We start from the raw sequence: 18,905 nt of genomic DNA on the forward strand, positions 1-18,905 counted from the left end.
TCTTACTTAAATCCCCCGGTTCCAAAGGACTACCGCCAAGCTTAACATTAAACTCAGTATCAATATCGATCATGAACAAAGAAGTCAGGTTCTTGACTATAACCATATCAGAATTGTCATCATTAAAATTCAAATACTCGAGTCTTGGAGCATCAATCTCAACCGAATAAAATGTACCACCGTTACTATACTCAAACGTGAGACGAAAGCGTTTAAGAGTCAGAGACCTCAAACGAAGAAACTGCAGAACGTCTAGATCACAAAAATCAAAAGGCCTAATCAAAACAAGATCTTCAAGAACAGGACAACCTGAGATAACCTTCTCCATGATCAAAGGATCATCAAAATACCAAACGTCTTCTAAATGTAAGATCTTAAGACAAGGTAGAGAAACAACGAACTCGGGATTCACGATTCCGACCGTTACAAGCACCAAAGACACTAACGTATTGCTCTTATAAATGTCCAGAGGCATAAACTCTCTGATACACATATCAGTCTCAAACCCTTTAGCATCTAAATGCTCAATCCCACGGTTAACAGCTGTACTAACCCATCCGGTTAACCGATCATCGTCGTAAGTGTAATCATCATACTTAATCTTGAACATTTGCATTCGTGAATTCCGATTAAAATCCATAAATTTGTCGATAAATCTCGCGTAGTCTTCGTCAGGGAAATCGCTGACCTTTAAGTCAAGAACAGGAACACTAAGCCAGAGAAGTTCCCATCTCTTGGATAAAACACTTGTCTTGACGGAATCTTTGGTCGGAAGGTATGAGAGTACTTGTGTTAGCAAAGAATCTGGCAATTCGCTGATCCTATCGCAACTCATCGCTAAATCCTAAAGTAAGCTGAAATTGATTCTGAAATCACATACATAAACATGCATTCCAGCTGGGTCTGAAGAGCTCACCGTCGAATTGACGCGACGGAAGAGAGAAATGTGAATGTGAGAAGTCGCTGTCGATTTGATTTGCAGCTGCAGGTAATCTGATACGATTTGGGATTGGGCCTAATTGGGCTTGAGTGAGCAGATGTATATATATATCTTATTATCATATTTAAAACCATATCTAATTTGTTTTGGTTTTTTTTTTTTTTTTTTTTGAACAAAGATCTAATTTGTTTTGGTTTAGTTTTGACTTTTATTTTGATACTCACGGTTTTCAGTTTTTTTTTTTTTGGGTTAACCGAAAAAACTAGAATTATATTGTCAGTTTTTGATTAATTAGTTCGTTAATAAATTAAAAATAGATTGTGAGAACATTTTCTTTTGACTAAAATGTTTGCGATCTTTGAAAACTGAATTAGTATAGTGAATTGGCTGTTCGATAATATATGGATGATAGAAATGTTGGATAAAGTTGTAAAAATATCCATACTTCACTTGATCCATAAAAATAGTTAGATAATAATTTTTCCACTGACATTGTATGTACTTATGAGTTAATGATTAGATCAATATTTCCCTTTAATATATAATAGATATTTATACAAGAAAATATCAAGAGTGTGTATGTATAATTTAAAGATTGTCAACAAGGGAAATAGAAAAACAGTATTTGTCTTTCTATCAGAAAAGGTAGAACAACTTGTGGAGACACAACCATTGGAAGTAGTACATGGCTGCATGCATAATGTGACTCACTTCTCTTTTCCAGCACTTTAAAGTTTAAAGAAATGAAAGGCAAAAGAACTTCTACACGAATCTAGACCATTAGATTCCTTTTCTTATACACAAAAAAATTATTATATTATTTTGTACTAACTGGAAAAATATAATAATTGCAATTCAATGCTTACCGTTTTTTAACAACCTTTAATATAGTGGACTCAATTTGAACGGTGATATAATTACAATCCTAGCACAAATAGAAAACATTTACCTTAATAAGAAACAAGAAGAATGGTTTGTGTGGTAAGGTAAATAAACAACTTCTAGTACAACATTTTCGACAAGAAATGATAACTAATATACCAACTTACCAGTATTAAGAGTATAAAATACCAATTTAAAGTATACAATACATCATTAAAACTAGTCCAAAAGTAATTTAATATAGAGAGATATATGAAAAAGCAGAATCAAATGACAGAAATTTTGATTTGCCATTTATTGAGATAAAACAAACTGAGAACTGATATGCGTTATGCAACAACAGTCTCGTTCACAGGAATCGAAATAAACATTTGCTTCCAATAGTCCATATGCTAAATCTAAAAAAATATGTAAATAATCAGTAATCACCGAAGGGAAATATAAGAATACATTATTATAGGAGTAGAAAAGAACCTTGAAAATTATTCATCATGCATAGGTGCAGCTGTGGCGACAACTCCGAGTTTCTGAAGATTGAGTTTGATGACAGTGTCCACAAACATTTTTGTGTCTTCCTCTGTGTTCCCATCGGTATATCAACGGGTGTAAGATTCAAGAGCCACCGTGTAGACCTTACCTGAGTCTTGATCCAAGAACTCGTTGACCGACCTTCACTGATATGTAGTTCTTGAGCCGGTGCTCACCACCGACGACCCTGAAGCTCAGAACGCGGTGCTCATCGTCAACGAACTCTAGCCGCTCGGTGCTGGGTGGACGCTGGGGAGGCCGGAGATTACGGTCACTTCTCGGACGCTTCCGATGCCTCCATCGCCGGAGATAAGACGGCAGCTTTTGACGAAGTGTTTGTAGCGTTCAGGGTTGTCGAAGCGGCGGATGAGAGGCCAAACCACGGAGGCGGGAGCCTGGATGCGTTGGGTTATGAGAGAAGTGCAAGTAGTTGGGGTCTGGTTCGAACCGATGGTAAGTTTTGATAACCTGTTCGAGGTTTTTGTGCTCCTCGTCGGTCAGGCCTTTCACGACCGGGGAGGAGCTCATGGTGATGAAGAAAGATAACACGTGTGACTTCTGTGGTGGAGAGAATTAGAGTTATATCAGAGAGAGAGGTCTCTTCTTGTTGGAGATTGGGGGGTTTGTGAAAGAGATGAGAATGAAAGACAAGTTCTTTTTTGGGAGCTATGTGTGTTTTTATATTCATACAATCTTTGGGTGTTCTTTAATTTGGATGGATTTATCCCTTTTGTGTGTGTTTATTGTCCATTACTAACAATACTCGATCATTTCTTACTTTACAAGCCCATTTTATCAAAGAGTTTATGATCATATTTATGGATAACCGATATATTTGTTCTAAACAAAAATAATTTGACATCTACATATGTCATCAAATTATTTATTTATTATGAAAAACATTGTGAGACAACATTTGTATCCTTGGAGCTACAACCTTGCCCATGATCAGGGCGGTATCCCCGGCATACACCATGACTTTACTTTTTTTGTTTCCTTTTCTTCTCAATAACTTCTATTATTGAAAATGATCAGTTAACTAAACCAGAAAGAACATTGTTTACATACGAAACGAAACGAAATGTGGTAAAACACGAGTAGTTCGTGCTAATTTTAATTTTATAGTATTTAAAAAAGAATTGTAAATTTAGTTTAAATTTAATATCTTTAATCTTCAAATGGAACAATATAAACATATTTCTAAATATGATTTTTTTTTTTACAACTCAGGGGTAAAAGTAATTGTTTTTTTTTATATATAGCTTTAGTAAAGTTTAAATAAGACAATACAGCTAATACTGACTGCTTTGATTTGGCCAATAAGAATACTAATTATTTTCAGGTGAACAGAGTTACTACACGTTCAGACCGGATCCAACTACCACCTCGTAATCAACATACGTGCATATATCATACATTTTCCAGTTTATCATAGATAAAATAAGTGTTGGAAAATGCTAGTATTTAAGTTAAAATTTTGTGGAAATTAAAAATTCTAATAAGTAAAAACAAAATATTTTAAATAAACTCCGCATACTCACTCTTTTGGGTTTCAAAAGGAAAAGTGGTGGTCAGAGCTGGGATAATTTGTCTTGTAGTTAACAAAATTCTCTGTATTATTCCTTGATTTCGTGGGAAGGTTAGTAGTACTGCACATGTATTTAATAATTAGGTCTTACCATAATAGATGTTCCATGTTTGATCTTTTAATAAAACACTTAGGGGGTGTATTCAATCTAATATTCCAAGTGATTTTAGTTTTCATGAGATTTTTAAATAATTTTGATGATTTTATGGAGGTTGATATGATTTGTTGTAAAATTCTTTCAATCCCACCTAAAACTATGAGATTTGGATTTCTGTATTTTTAACTAAAGAAATCCTCTCAAATCCTCCAAAATCCCAAAAAAATTATTAAAATCCAAATCTACAAATTGTTATGGAATAACATGGGATTTTAAGGTAGATTTTTAAATAATTAATTCAATAACATTGGATTTCAGAAGAATTCTTAAAATTCATAATTGAATAACAGTGGATTTCAGAAGACTTTTTTAAATTCATAATTGAATAACATAGGATTTATAAATTTTACATAAATCACTTAAAATGTCAAGTTGAATACAGCCCCACTTAATTTAAGAATTTGTCTTCACTTACGTTTATGGAAAAAGGTTATGCTTTTTGTGTTAAAGGAAAATGTTATGGTTTCTAATTGTAATTAGCCAATTCAGAGATAACTTAGTGCAGTACCCAAATACAAAATGCTATTATACAACTATGGTTATTTGTGTAGTCCTTGCGAAAAAATACCTCTTACCTGTCCTCTGCAGTATGAGAACAAAATTATTTGGGCACAACAAAATTGATGAAATATTGATTCACACTTTAGTTATTTAAAAGAAAACTAAACAACGTTTTCACCAAGATAAAGAATTTACAGCTAAACATGAACACATAAAAAGGTTTTTGAAATTGAAAACAGAAAAAGCCAAATAGTTGTCTCTTCATAAAAAACTTGATAATAACCTGCAATTAAATATTGTTTGCATCTGCATGCAGATTCTTGATACTAATAACTATAAACAGGTTGAAGTAAAATTTTTCGACATTAATTAAGGTATTAGAAATATTGTTTGCATCTGCTTTTTTTACACAAAACTAAGTGCAATTAAAAGATACCTCATTTAATTCGTTAAAGACAATGGCAAAACTCATTAATAATTGTAGAGAAGCAATGAGTAGAGTAAGAATTAGCCTTGTTGAATCTGAGTTTTAGTAGTATTTAAATAAAGAACCATAAACTTTGATCAATTATTGGTCATGTCTTGCATTAATTTATCATATACAGTAGTATTCATTAAAGGAAAGGTTTGCCTAAAATAGCAACAATTAGTCAATAATCACTTTACTAATGCCTAGGAAACAATAAGTAAATTAAAGTCCATTTATGCGAATCTAGGCGACCTTGAACCATAATTGTGATTTGTAGTAGGTCGTTTTAAATAATCTTATTATTTCGTCTAACCCGTTAGGGAAGCGTCGTGTGATCTGGCAACCAACCAAGTCAAAGTCATACTAACCAATAAGATGAAGAGGATAAGTTGCTTATAGATATAGTAAAATGCATTGAGTCCCTTTGAGAGTTTGAGTTCTAGAAGCCGTTGGACACAATAAATAGGTTAGTTAGTTAGCAAATTCTTCTTTTTTATTAATCATTAATTAATATTTTATTAATAAATAGATCTTATCAAGTTGTCCATTTATTTCTAGTTTCATTTAGATATTACAAGATAAGCTCATTTAACTTTATTTGATAAAATAATTCTTTTTTTGGGTCAAACATGCGATATTTCATTTATCAATTAGGGTTTATTACAAACAGGCTTCTTTCGCAAGAGCATCGGCCGGTTGATAAAATAGTTTCTAAATGGATATATTTTCATATAACATTCCAATTTAGTATATAAGGTTTCAGAGTTCTGAGTCTCTTCGGATCGACATGTTCGCCAATCACATCGTCCACTACTCAATCAGAAAGTCATAGAACTATGTAGTTTTGAGGCAAGCCAAAAAACAAATTCTTTGTTCTTATTTGGCTCCCACACTAAAATACAAGGTTGATACAAACTCATTCCGGGGACGTGCGTGTCAATAGATCACAATTCTTTTATGGGTAACTATTTTGTAACAAAATGTGGTATTCGTGGCATGAACCAAACAAAATAACTCCAGTTTTGCTTTCTCTTCACGAGTTCTCAACTGATTCAAATTTTTTTGGGGACCGAGAGCCAGTTACAAAAATCCATATTTTGGGAATGTCTCTCTTGTTGGGATTGAAACTGGAAGGAACCTAATGATCTACTCAACTAACCATTGAATTCCTCTAGCTACAACCAATGTTAAAATCTCTTGTCATCCACTATTTGAGGCCACTGTGGCTAATCATGGAAAACCCAGCTGGTGAATCTTGATACACCTATGATGTCAAGCAGTCGATCTTGTAGTGGTGGTAGCTGGCTACAACTATTGGACAAGAAAAAGGTTTTTTAATTTATCTTTATCTCCCTTATGAGTGAACTCAGCAACATATGGCTGTAACTTGAGTAATGATGCAGCGAGATATCCTCCGCCAAACCTAAGAGCGTGATTCACTTTATAGTTATAATCTCACTTTGATATGACCTTTTTATGTATATAATTATAATAACAAATATTAATGTTTTTATATATACAATCGTAATTTTGGATAATTTGGGTGCATATTTGGTTTTCAGTTCGAGTAATTTGGGTAGAAACGTATAATTTGCCCATGCCTACTTTGGAACAGACGATATGAGCTTGACAACGATGATATTGTTTGCATAAAACTTATATAAATTAGAATAGTATTATACATTACGCATCCAACTTAAATACATATTGAGAAAATTAACATTTTGCACAAACTTTTATTTTTTGGGTTTTCATTAAACAAAATAGAATTCTTCACGGATTCCCACCGGGATATAGACCCAATGCTCGAAATGGCATTGAGACATAGTTGCCGGGGCCAAATCCGATCCTCCCTTGACCCGAATCAATAATATTCCACACAGTTCCATTATAGGGCACCTGAAACACATATTGAGGATGATGATTGTTTGTAAGGTGTTGAGGCACCACCTCGGTTGTATGCTGAAATCCAGCTGCGGTCATGAGATCAACGGATGCAGTTTGTCTCTCAAGCATTTCCCACCTTGATTGCCTTTGTGGATCGACCTTTCGTGGGACAAGACCACGATGCTCAGTTTTCAAATGCTTATTCAGTTGAGTATACGTCCCCAAAAAATCACAGTTGTCCACAGGGCATGACCTCGGTTTAGCATTCATGAATCTTCTTGCAGGTTTCACCACTTTTGTCGTCTGAGAGACTTCTCCTCTACATAAAGGGCAGTGTAGGGTCTTGCAGCTTTGGCGGTTTTTCCTCATGGTTTTTAGGAACGATTTGAAACAGTTGGAGTGACGAAAACTCGTGTCGCATATGTAAGGACGACATCCACTTGAAAAGGAAGAGCATGTCAAACGAACAGCATTGTGAGGCGGTTCCATGCATATCACACACCGCACATCCTCCCATTCATGACTCTCAATAGGCCACTGATCAGATGCCTTGTGTTTGCTAGTCCTAGAAGAGCGAAGCGGGTATGGTGATACTCTAACCCTGTTGCTTGACTCAGACATCATCTGCTTTTCTTTAGGCATCTCTCTTGTTGGATTCCTACAGTAATCAAAAATAACGTTCATCTTAATTAGGCAAAAAATATATATAAAACCCAAAAACGCATAGGGATGATCAAGATATCGTAAATGAACTATTCATTTATCATATAAATTTGTGAATCTCTTATCATCTCAAGGTTAGCGGAATCAAAATTGATGCATACTCAAAGTTTAAACCAAAAACAATTAGTGTTTGATTTCGTGTATATAGAAGCGCTAAACAACAAACATCTCAGCCCAATCATCACCAAGACAATATGCATATATATATTTAAGGTTTAAAAGTAAACGAAACTAAGTCACGTGGTATCTAAATGTGCATTAAATCATGTTGCAGAACACCAATTTTCTCTAATACATGAGACAATAGTATTCAACAACATCGCTAGAATTTGGATTGTATATGTATAAGAGAGTTCTTGAACCATGTATTCGAATACAGGTCACCGCAAAAACAATTTTCTCAAATTTTCAATTATAGATCAATGAGATTAATCAGAGATTGATATGAGAAATCATGAAATAGTAAACAATAGAAAAAAAAACTCAGCCATAGATCTAACAAAAGGGAGAAAAGTACTTGGATTTTCAAAGGAAAGTGAAAACAATGGATTTTTGTCTCAATCAGTGAACATTGAAACTTGATTCTGAGTGCATAGTTGTGTTATTTCTATGGCTTTTTATAAGCTTCTCTTAAAGCATATCTTTTACTCATTTGGTCAAAAAAGCCTCTTTGCTTTAGTCAATTTTTTTAATTTTCTTAGCAAAAATAAAGAAGGTGAAATTTCACAAGTAAATACAGATCAATAAGATTGAAAAAGTTAAGAAATCATTGTTTTCTGGTGCATTGAGTTTTAATAGTTAAAAGTAAACAATCTAAATTAAGAAGAAAACATTTTATGTCAACTAGATAACTGACACTTTTTATTACTTTTATATGAATTAAAGAAAAAAATCTATAAAGAATATTTATTTTAAAATTTATTTTTAACAAATCACACACATAATTTGTTTCCCTTAATTCATATAATACGGTGCCAACACCTGGCCATTGTAAGAATAGATAAAATACTAATTAATAACACACAACTTTAATTTAAATATAAATATTACATCACCACCACTAATCAAACTAAGATAACTAATTTACTAAATTTATACTTAAATATTACAAAATTGACAATGTGTCACTAGTCAAACTGAGATAACTAACTATCAAAAACACGAAAAGTTTACTAAATTTATATTTTGTGATATTATATTAACCATTTCATCCAACTTTCAAACCACTTCCGAAAATGTTACTTAATATTCATGGAATGTGGAGTATGGGACTCAAACGGTCAAACCTCTAGAATTGTTGGTTTTGGCCACATTTATATAGTATACATAGTAAATTCAAATTATAAATTAGTTCATGTAGGTATAAACATATTCGAAAGTTATATGTATTACAACAAAATAACTAAGTTTTTTGCCAAAAAAAACAAAAAGTATTTAAATTTATGGGAAAATTGGTTATTTTCAGGGACAACAGTTTGTGTCTATTTTTTTTTTTTTAACACTTTCATTCTTCATTAATTTGAAATCGAGAATACAAATGTATCAATGAGCGTATAAAGTGAAGCTCCGTATACCATACAACCAAATATTAAGTATAACAAAAGATACGAGAAAGTGAAAAAACATGTTGCTTTCTGATGTAGATAAGCCTTACACGCTAACAAATTATTAAATCTGTTCTTTTACTTCATCGTCTTTGTCGTCTGATCTTCTTGTTGGGCTATCTTTTCTCTTGTGTAGCACCAAAACTTTTTATGAAAATCAAAGGGTTGCGATCCATCAGTTAAATCGCTAACCACACAAACAGTTCCATCTCCCGCGTTAGGTGATGGTGTTAATTTGGTTGTAAATATCACTCATGATAACTTCATAATCTCGATTCCTTTGTTGATATTCTTCGATGGCAGTAAATGAATGGTTCTTGTAGATGACTTCGAAACCCAAAACCGCCAAATCGTAATTGAAAATATGTTCCACAATACATCATGATAAATCACCAGCGGACACACCAAGCACATGAACTTTATGAGTGATTGTAGAAACCCCATAACTGATGAACAGAGGTAGAGAAGATGTTTAACAATAAGATCTGAGTGAGTCTTATTGTTACCATCATCTAATCCACCCATTGGTTCGCCAGGATCCCATACTCGAAATTGAAAGTCATCTCTCAAAAATAAATTCATGCCGAAGCAGAACTGACAATGGGGATGAAGAACAATTTCATACAAAGAACAACGGAAACCGCTTGAACACACATTCAGCGGATAGGCATCGACACACCACCGGAAAATTCGCTGGATTCTGGTCGGAATAAATCTCATCCCAAAGGAGAGGAAAATAACGAAGAATTGAAATAAGAAAACCAATGAAATTGCAGAAATCATTGGCCAATTTATTAAGGATTTGTAAATTGAAATAGAGAAATAAAACTGGAAACAAAGGGAAATAAATTGAAACAGTTTGTGTCTATTATGTGAACAAAGAGACCAATGGAATGGAAGACGAAAATGTTTTGTGCTATCACACAAAATAATACGGAGAAAATTATATAATTTATTTAAAAAATACAAAATGATTAATGAAAATATTGTACAAATAGGAAAAATTGTGTTTTTTTTTTCATTATAATTTGTGTAATTTATCCACGATGACCACGCAATTTTTTTGAAACAACTGAAAAAAAAATTACCTTAAAAAAAAAAAAGTGTAAAAAGGTGCAGTATTCTCTTTAAATTGTGAAATAGCCCCTCGAGCTTTTGTTGTTTAGCGTGAGAATCATTATTTTCTAGTTAGCCCTAAAAGTTTAATCTTTTCCACCGAACCGTTCTGACTTCTGAAACTTGGAAGTTGGAAGTTGCTGCTCATCGGAGATTGATGGATTTGATGGAGAAGAACTTGGAGTTAGTGGAGATTCAGAAGCTTGAAGGCCACACCGATCGGGTTTGGAGCGTAGCTTGGAACCCAGTCTCCTCTCACGCCGACGGTGTTTCACCGATTCTTGCTTCTTGCAGTGGCGATAACACCGTTCGTATCTGGGAACAAAGCTCCCTCTCTCGCTCCTGGACCTGCAAGGTCTCTATCTCTTATTTCTTCTCTTTCTCTTCAAAAAAGTTTCAACCTTTTTTGTTTTTTTTACCGAGAAAAGTTTCAATTTTTACAGAAATCTATTGATTCTTTAGGTCAGTTTTACATTATAGTATGTGGGTTTTGTTCCGATTCTATAAAGGAATTAACTTGACCTTGAACTTGGAGTAGACCAGTGAGTTAGGACGTTTTTTGCTGACCACTGTTGTGTTAGTTAAAAGCTTTGTTGATTGTAATGAACTTGTCATTGTATATTGTGAGTGCTCAGACAGTTTTGGAAGAAACGCATACAAGAACTGTGAGGTCGTGTGCTTGGTCACCCTCAGGAGAGTTATTGGCCACTGCAAGTTTCGATGGTACCACTGGCATTTGGAAGAATTATGGATCTGAGTTTGAGTGTGTTGCCACTTTGGAGGTACTTTTCTAGCCCAATCCTTGACTTGTAGTTGTTGTTCCATCGTTCATCTATCTTTTTTGCTCCTTTGACCTTGTGCTTACTTGATCTGTAGTTATAGATGGTTTGATAACCTGAAAGCATCACTATCACAGCTCCTTTTTGCTCTTTTGACTTTGTTACTTGATCTGTAATGCTGAGCTCCTCTTGAAGCAACCAATATCCTTTGTAAATCCTTGTTCCGTTATTTCCTTGGCTTATCAGAGTTACTACTATTAGTCTCATGGATTTTTCAGCTTTACTTCATAATTCATAATTCAGTATTCATTATGCTCAAAGTTTTTGGTGGTTTTCTTGTACTATTTTTTTTTGCTTTGAAGGACACTTTTTGGCTAGTAGAATCTTATTAGATGACTGTATGCAGGGACATGAAAACGAAGTCAAAAGTGTATCGTGGAATGCATCTGGTTCATACCTGGCAACATGTAGTAGAGATAAGTCTGTCTGGATTTGGGAAGGGCTTGAAGGGAATGAATATGACTGCGCTGCAGTATTAAGTGAGCATACACAAGATGTAAAGATGGTTCAGTGGCATCCCACCATGGATGTGTTATTTTCTTGCAGTTATGATGACACCATCAAGGTAATGAGAATACTATTATTAGGTTTAGTGATGCAGAACCTGAAACTGTTTCACAAAAAAAATTGAAAAAAAAATATATTATATTTTAACAACCTTAGTCACTCGCTACTAACAGGTTTGGTGGTCTCAAGGTGATGATGGTGAGTTTGAATGTGTCCAAACCTTAGGTGAATCTAACAAGTATATCTTCTGCCCATGTGTTTTTGATATGCTTTCGAATTTTTTTCTTATTAGGCTCTTACTTGTTATAGTAGATTAATGTGCCTTTATTCTTCACACAGTGGTCACTCCTCTACGGTTTGGGCTATCTCGTTTAACGCTGCAGGGGACAAGATGGTTACTTGTAGGTTAGTGAATCTTCTCCTCTTGTCTCCCATAGGCATTATAGAAGCAATGTAATCTGTCTCTGGGTTATTGTTCTGACCATAGCAGGCTTGCCTGAATGTGTACTTGCAGTGATGATCGAACCTTGAAGATATGGGGGACAGATATTGCCAGGATGCAGTCTGGTGAAGAATATGTACCTTGGTGAGAAGATAATGGTTTACATGGAATTGAGTTTGTTCGTTTCTTACTGTTTCGAGTTGACATAATACACAACCTGCAAGATTCCAAAATTTTTTATTCCAACTTTTACTAATGTAATCCTTACTTGCTTGGACTTTGCAGGACTCATCTTTGTACACTCTCTGGTTATCATGACCGTACCATATACTCAGCTCACTGGTCAAGGTATTGACACCTTTAAAGGGTTTGGTTTCTTAAAGCAGAGTCACCATGTTTCCATAAAGTCCTAGTTTCTAACTCCGCCAGCCTAAAAGCAAAAAATCTTTGTTGTGCCTGATAATTGCACTCCCAGTCATCTGGTCAAATATATCCAGATTAGGGATTTTCTAACCATTTTAATAAGCTATATTGCCTCATTCTCCAATTATCAGGCACAGCACAGAGTAAAATTTCCTGAATCTTCTGGGTTTTCTTAAGTTTTGTTTTCTTATAGTTTTCTTTCAAAATTTTGACAGGGATGACATTATTGCCAGTGGAGCAGGCGATGATGCTATACGGTTGTTTGTGGACAGCAAAGATGACTCTGTAAGATAATTTCATCTTGTAGTACTTTACGTCAAAACTGATATCCTTTTTATCTCAATGCGTTCTTAAGTAGAATTTGGCTGTATCGTTCCAACTTACATAGCACAATACAAGAAACCAACCAAATGCAGGCAGCACATATAGTTTTCCTAGTCTTGCCAATGGTTTACCACTATACCATTAAACATTTCTGCTTCATCTTTGAACTTAAAATCATTTGTTTGTGTACCAGGTTGATGGACCTTCCTATAATCTTTTGCTGAAGAAAAATAAAGCACATGACAATGATGTAAACTGTGTCCAATGGTCACGCAGTGTAAGTTCCATGTTTCTTATGAATTCATAGACCCAAATGCATACTATTTCATTCGTTATACATGGTTGAAATAATGAAGTAGTCTATACGGCATCTAATAAATGTAACTTAGAAATTAGAACATAATACTGATGCTCTGTCTTAGGGTCAGAGAGATGATGTCATTTATTACTCGACTTACATTGGCTCAAGTACATGTAGTTATGGCTAAGTTTTTACCAGAAACTTATGTTGTCTATGATTTTGAGCTTGTGATTGTAATATGCAACAGGAGGGCGACCAGTTGCTTGCCTCGGCCAGTGATGATGGGATGGTCAAGATTTGGCAGGTTGCCACCAAACCGTGACTGGTGTTGATATTATGACAGGGATGACATTATCTTACAGAGTTGCTAGTCTGTTTTGATAGATGACATTATCTGGTTTGTCATGACTGGTGTGATACTAATGCTCTGTCATAGATTATCAGGTCAACATCAAAAACGTGTTGGAGACACACAATACTATGTATTGCTAGTCTGTTTTTCTTCTCATAGATGAGAATATTAATCAAAATTTATTTTTTCTTATATACTTTATTTGACATTGATCATTTTACAAAGTGTTTATTGTGTACAATTTGTGAAACTGTTTTAAAATTTTATTATAAAATTGTTTAAATTTCTTACAAAAATGTTAAAAATCTTACAGTTGAAGTATTAAAAGATATGTATAAACATGAAATTGGATATTCTACTAATCAGTTGTTTTAAATGAAACTTAACATTTTACGTTGTTGTGTTTCACTAACATCTGTATGTATGGCATAATATCTATCAATACATTTTCAAAAATATTTTGCAAGTTTTATTTAACACGAAAGCACAAGTAAGTATCAATAGTGACACTTTTATCTTGTAATTGATAACATATACAATTCTTTCTTCAAAAACAATAATATCAAAGTTTTGGACAACACATCTACATTATTTTGGACTGCAAAAAACATTTATGCATCCGAAGTCCACTTCCATTGCATCTTATTAAGTTTATCTACTTTTTTTTAAAGACACTGGAGATTATTAATTAGAGTTATTCTTATTTCAACATCCACGTTTAATACTGTTCACTATAAACATCATTTTTACCTTGTGCGAAATCAACTTGCATGCCTTTGTGAAAATGTATACTCCATATGTTTTCACAAAGAGTGTCATTCTGGAGAAAAATTTTTGTTTCACAAAGAATGTCATTTTACATTTCCAATAAGTGTTTTAATGCTAAATTTTCTTTTTTACCCCTAAACCCAAAGCTATTTCATTGAATTTAGATCATTAATCACTTATTAAATAGGGGTAAATATGTATAATTCAAACTTTTCTTAATTTGTGTAAAATATGTCAGAATGACACTCTTTGTGAAACAGAGGGAGTATGTATTAGGTTTGCCTAGGCCATATTATCACATCAATGAAGAGTTTTGGAGGATTTCGTCTAAAGTGTCCTCGGAGCTCCGGCTTGGCCAACTAAAGAGTGTATCAATACCAATCCCCAATCCTTTTTAACCTAAAAAAGAAAATGTCCAACCCAAGAACCAAGAATATGTTAGAATATGATCATAGATGTCGTCTTTTGTCATAACATACAGGGGATACAAAGTAAAAAATACACATAAATGAATACATTGCGAGACCCTTAAATCGAGTCTTTAAACAAGAAGGATCCTATATTATTCTTCCATTTTAGTTCACTAACTTGGAACTCATATAAGTTTCCAGAAATACACCACATGGACGTCTAACTCTTGATCATTTGTCACGTTACCCATTATATTTATTCCCATAGGTCGAATCTCCCTGAAGATTTTTTGCATTCCTCGATTTTGAATCATCCGAAGTGATATGGTTCCTATAAACCTAATTACCTAAACCAACAATCACTATATATCACTTTATGCAAAACAAACATACCTCATTAGCTCAACTCGAGTATGATTATTACACACGTATGTACTTCATGTAGTATATATACACTCTAGATTCTGGATCACTTAGTATTCCGTTTCTTTTGTATAAATGCTGACCAGGAGACCCGGGTTTGATTGCCTGTAACCGATATTTCTTTATAATAACTTAACTCTAACATAAATGTAAATGTAACAATTCATTATGTCGTCGAACCCACTCAACTTGTCATCTCGACATCCGAATGATAATTTTTTTTTTCATTTTTTGACATCAGCTCTGAATAATCTAGGGAGAAGAAAATAAGGGTTACTCAATGGAGTTGAAAGCTTAATGGTGCCAAAAGGAAAAGAGAACAGTACTTAGGATTAACATAACTATTTGGTGTACATCATATTTTTAATTTTTATATTTCTCCCTTACTGCATCAACAAATGATGTTCTTAAAACAGTAAGTAGCAATTATGAACCAGGCGAAGAGTAGTATCGAGAACGAGGAGAGGGCAATGAGGAATGGCCAGCCGACAAACGCTACGCCCAAAGATGTGACCAAAGCACATGGCAGAAATGACCGGACAACTGATGAAGGACTGATCCATTTCCCTTTCAGCATTACGAGAATAAAAACATTCACCATATTCCACTCCATCGAGCCGCCATAGCAAAGACGGTTCAGACAGTGTGCAACATACGAGTGGCAGTTACAGGTGAAGATGTTGTATGTTTTATGCTCAAAGCTACGAGTGGTCATGCTCAGTGCATCATCCCATGTAACTGATGACCCATACTCAGTGTGTCTGAACCCATACTTGCAAGTGTGTCCACCCAAGTTTCTTGGTAAACAACACTGCAACAAACCCAACACATTTGACACAGTTAACATAGTATAAGAATCAAAAAGGTCTTATCTTAGATACAGTTTCATAAACCATGCATGCTTAAACCAGATACCATTGAATACATAAAGCAAATATACTACTGATACCTTGGTTCTATCGAGTTGGAGATACCGAGCAGGAGGACCAAATGCAAAATCATCAACATCGATGAAGTTAGAACCAGCAAAGTCCAAAATGACTCCATCTTCTCTGCAAAGTCCAATATGGCCAATGAAAGGAGTCAACCAAGAGACAACAGGGAGAGGAGTCCAGACAATACAGCATGGGAATTTCGACTTCCTTGTGTCAATCTCATTAAGCGGCCATAGATCATGATCATCATCATCTTCCACTAAGGACGGTAACACCATTTTTTCAACATCATTACTTCGTTTCAGGTTCATCATCATCATAGGAACTCTTCCACGAGATATTACTAATAATAGCACATGAGCAGGGTGTCATCATTAGTCCAAAGAAAGACAAAGACCCATGAACTAAAACATTTCAAAAGAATCAAAAGTTTAAATCTTTGGATCAAAATGAAGCTAAAGTTTCAACCTTTATAAGTAGCCATGCGGTGCTAATCTCCCAATTCGAGTCTAAATCAAAATTTCAGGATGAACAGCAATGTGGGGTATCTCAGTAAATTTCACAAAATCTACGGAAACAGAACAAAACCCAAGATCTAAAAAACCACAAGATCACAAGAGAGAAGCTCAAAATTAAGGAACATGATGATGAGTGGAGTGTGTGTGTTTTCGATTCACCTGTTGGAAACTCCGACGCCGAGGGGCGGAGAGAAAGAGAGAATCGCTTAAAGAGATGCGAGAGCTCGGAGAAGGAGAAGAAACGGATGCCTTGTGAATTGTGAAGACAAAGGATGAGACTTTTATATACGAAATTTTGTTGAAGTAACGCTTCTTCTTCTTCTTCCAGTTGTAGAGATGCATTGGAGAAACGAGGAAGATGCAATGAACCTTTGGTTGTTTTATCAATTACTGCACTTTCTAATTTATTATTAAAATCTGAATTAAAATATTTAAGCAAAAAAACAAAAGGACTTTTGCTTTAACAAACCTAGAAGAACAAAAAAAAAAAAAAAAAAAACAGTAAAAATTTAGAATATTTGTTTTTTTTTTTACTATCCAAATCGGGAGCTAAGAAGTAAATATTTGAATTTTGAGTAGCTGTAACGAAAATATAAGTTTTAAAAGTAAAATTTGATTTTAAAGAACATCATATAGTTTCCTAAAATTTGGAAAATTTCTCAAAATTCCAAATTTTTTGTCGTTTTTTTATTTGTCGTATTGATTACGATTTCTTGTTATAAATAACGGTTTGATAAAACAATTTCTTAAATTCCAAATTTTTTGCCATTTTCTTATTTGTTGTATTGATTACTGTTTCTCGTTACAAATAACAGTTTGATAAGTAAAGATATATATAATTAATGTTATTCTTTATTACAGACAAAAAGTGATACCGTATCTCTGACACTTCGATAATCGCCTCTATCTCCATGACAGACATAACGGTTTCAAAACTTTAGAGTATCTCCATGATGTATGGTCTTTGCATATCTATCATTCGTGCTATGTTTTTTGAGGAAACTCGTGTTCATCTGCTGACGGGTTCTCATGTCTTATAACGGTCAACCAATGAGAATTACTCCTCTATTTTAGCTGATCGTACTTGGATATCATTTTAACATGCGATTCCATGTATAACGTGCCATAAAAGCATATACTCCCTTCGTTTTACAAAGAGTGTCATTCTAGATAATTTTTTTTGTTTCACAAAGAATGTCATTTTACATTTCCAATGAGTGTTTTAATGCTAGATTTTCTTTTTTACTTCTAAACTCAAAGTTATTTTCATTGAACTTAAATCATTAATTACTTATTAAATAGGGACAAGCATGTATAATTCAAACTTTTTTTAACTTGTGTGAAATGTGTCAAAATAACACTCTTTGTGAAACAGAGGAAATATTAACTTTTACAGAGAGATTCTCATAAATAGCACCAAAATTCTAAATTTATCATAACATTTCTAAAATTTCAAAAATAGCAATATATTTTAAAAACTAATTTTGCAAAACTAAACTCTAAATTCAAAATTCAAAACCATATCCCTCAAAAGACTAAACACTTAAATGCATAGATCAAATTTATCATGCGAGTAAAACTTGTTGACTTTAATCAAATAATATAATTTTTTTTTCAGATGCATCTTAATATCTTATACAATAGATGTAGTTAATTTTCAAGTGTTTTAAATATAGACAATTATTTAACTATTTTGTTCGTCATATATATTCAAGATCATTCGCATGACTAATTCATACTTTGGAATAACGTTGAAACTTATAAATATTGATAAAGCATAAGGTAGGGTGGTTTTTTTGTGGGAGGAAATACAGAACAAGGCTCTATGAAGATTCACTCCTCCCATCGACTTTCGAAAGAAAAAACAAGTTATGTCAATATCGTAGTCGTTATAACAATCACAAGGAGGACTACCTGATTTTTCCCCATAGGCCATAAATTTTTTTTGAGGGTTAGTCACAATATGTTAACGTGACTAGATATAGAAAGTTATTAATTTGTGATTTGTAAAAGTTTAGTGTTATTAGTTTGTGATTTGTCAAAAGTCATATAAAATCTTAACAAATTTGGATTGGATTCAGACTTTTATAAAAGTTTTGTGTTATTCAATTAAAACAAAAAAAATCTAGAATTGTTAATGAATTCAATTATTATGTTATTGGTTCATGATTTTAAACACTTTCTTTATAAAATAAAGCCATGTAAAGTATCACAATAATACAGAAATTGTTTGGAGGAGTTTACGAGATTTTAGAAAACTAATCAACA

The 18,905-nt window shown here is 33.6% G+C and overlaps 4 protein-coding genes and 1 pseudogene across 7 annotated transcripts in view; 1 reads left to right on the plus strand and 4 right to left on the minus strand.

Annotated features, from left to right (window-relative positions):
• Positions 1–975, minus strand: part of LOC147939462 (F-box/FBD/LRR-repeat protein At2g26030 pseudogene) — a 1,340-nt pseudogene extending 365 nt beyond the window's left edge. Inside the window, exon 1 of the transcript XR_015566292.1 lies at positions 7–975. The product of XR_015566292.1 is annotated as an F-box/FBD/LRR-repeat protein At2g26030 pseudogene (transcript). The remainder of the gene's footprint in view (positions 1–6) is intronic.
• A 469-nt stretch (positions 976–1,444) lies between these two features.
• LOC104714069 (abscisic acid receptor PYL2) lies at positions 1,445–3,175 on the minus strand. Its single transcript, XM_010431314.3, is given in 5 exon segments — positions 1,445–1,865; positions 2,297–2,493; positions 2,495–2,596; positions 2,599–2,784; positions 2,786–3,175. Coding segments are annotated over 4 exon segments (570 nt in total). The 5' UTR covers positions 2,879–3,175; the 3' UTR covers positions 1,445–1,865; positions 2,297–2,304.
• A 3,531-nt stretch (positions 3,176–6,706) lies between these two features.
• LOC104714070 (uncharacterized) lies at positions 6,707–8,311 on the minus strand. Its single transcript, XM_010431315.2, has 2 exons — positions 8,193–8,311; positions 6,707–7,610 (listed from the first exon to the last, which is right to left on the minus strand). Exon 2 carries the CDS (start codon positions 7,592–7,594, stop codon positions 6,839–6,841), a length of 756 nt encoding a protein of 251 aa, XP_010429617.1. The 5' UTR covers positions 7,595–7,610; positions 8,193–8,311; the 3' UTR covers positions 6,707–6,838.
• Positions 8,312–10,436: 2,125 nt separating this feature from the next.
• LOC147939463 (protein CIA1-like) lies at positions 10,437–13,879 on the plus strand. Its single transcript, XM_087467717.1, has 10 exons — positions 10,437–10,750; positions 11,031–11,177; positions 11,581–11,799; positions 11,915–11,979; positions 12,081–12,146; positions 12,256–12,327; positions 12,469–12,531; positions 12,822–12,891; positions 13,124–13,207; positions 13,479–13,879. Exons 1-10 carry the CDS (start codon positions 10,553–10,555, stop codon positions 13,551–13,553), a joined length of 1,059 nt encoding a protein of 352 aa, XP_087323843.1. The 5' UTR covers positions 10,437–10,552; the 3' UTR covers positions 13,554–13,879.
• A 1,618-nt stretch (positions 13,880–15,497) lies between these two features.
• LOC147939464 (protein REVERSION-TO-ETHYLENE SENSITIVITY1-like) lies at positions 15,498–17,136 on the minus strand. Of its 3 annotated transcripts, none has more exons than XM_087467560.1 (4): positions 16,797–17,066; positions 16,588–16,687; positions 16,134–16,462; positions 15,498–15,995 (listed from the first exon to the last, which is right to left on the minus strand). In XM_087467560.1, the coding sequence occupies exons 2-4, from the start codon at positions 16,601–16,603 to the stop codon at positions 15,576–15,578; spliced, it is 765 nt and encodes a 254-aa protein (XP_087323686.1). In that variant the 5' UTR covers positions 16,604–16,687; positions 16,797–17,066; the 3' UTR covers positions 15,498–15,575. The 3 variants fall into 3 exon arrangements, with proteins under 3 accessions (XP_087323686.1, XP_087323687.1, XP_087323688.1); XM_087467561.1 differs by having other exon boundaries at positions 16,588–16,628; positions 16,797–17,043; XM_087467562.1 differs by lacking the exon at positions 16,588–16,687 and having other exon boundaries at positions 16,797–17,136.
• Between the last annotated feature and the right edge of the window lie 1,769 nt (positions 17,137–18,905).

The sequence above is a fragment of the Camelina sativa genome, chromosome 9 (genome assembly GCF_030686135.1).
Source record: "Camelina sativa cultivar CO46 ecotype springtype chromosome 9, ASM3068613v1".
Classification (NCBI taxonomy): Eukaryota; Viridiplantae; Streptophyta; class Magnoliopsida; order Brassicales; family Brassicaceae; genus Camelina; species Camelina sativa.

What these genes read in the sequence shown, in the direction of transcription:
- LOC104714070 (XM_010431315.2), bottom strand. Translation starts at nt 7,594, where the DNA reads ATGCCTAAAGAAAAGCAGATGATGTCTGAGTCAAGCAACAGGGTTAGA.
- LOC147939463 (XM_087467717.1), top strand. Translation starts at nt 10,553, where the DNA reads ATGGATTTGATGGAGAAGAACTTGGAGTTAGTGGAGATTCAGAAGCTT. An exon ending in GACAAGATGGTTACTTGTAG is followed by an intron (nt 12,147 to 12,255) that starts GTTAGTGAATCT and finishes GTGTACTTGCAG; the next exon opens with TGATGATCGAACCTTGAAGA. An exon ending in TACTCAGCTCACTGGTCAAG is followed by an intron (nt 12,532 to 12,821) that starts GTATTGACACCT and finishes AAATTTTGACAG; the next exon opens with GGATGACATTATTGCCAGTG.
- LOC147939464 (XM_087467560.1), bottom strand. An exon ending in TCCAACTCGATAGAACCAAG is followed by an intron (nt 15,996 to 16,133) that starts GTATCAGTAGTA and finishes GGTTTGTTGCAG; the next exon opens with TGTTGTTTACCAAGAAACTT.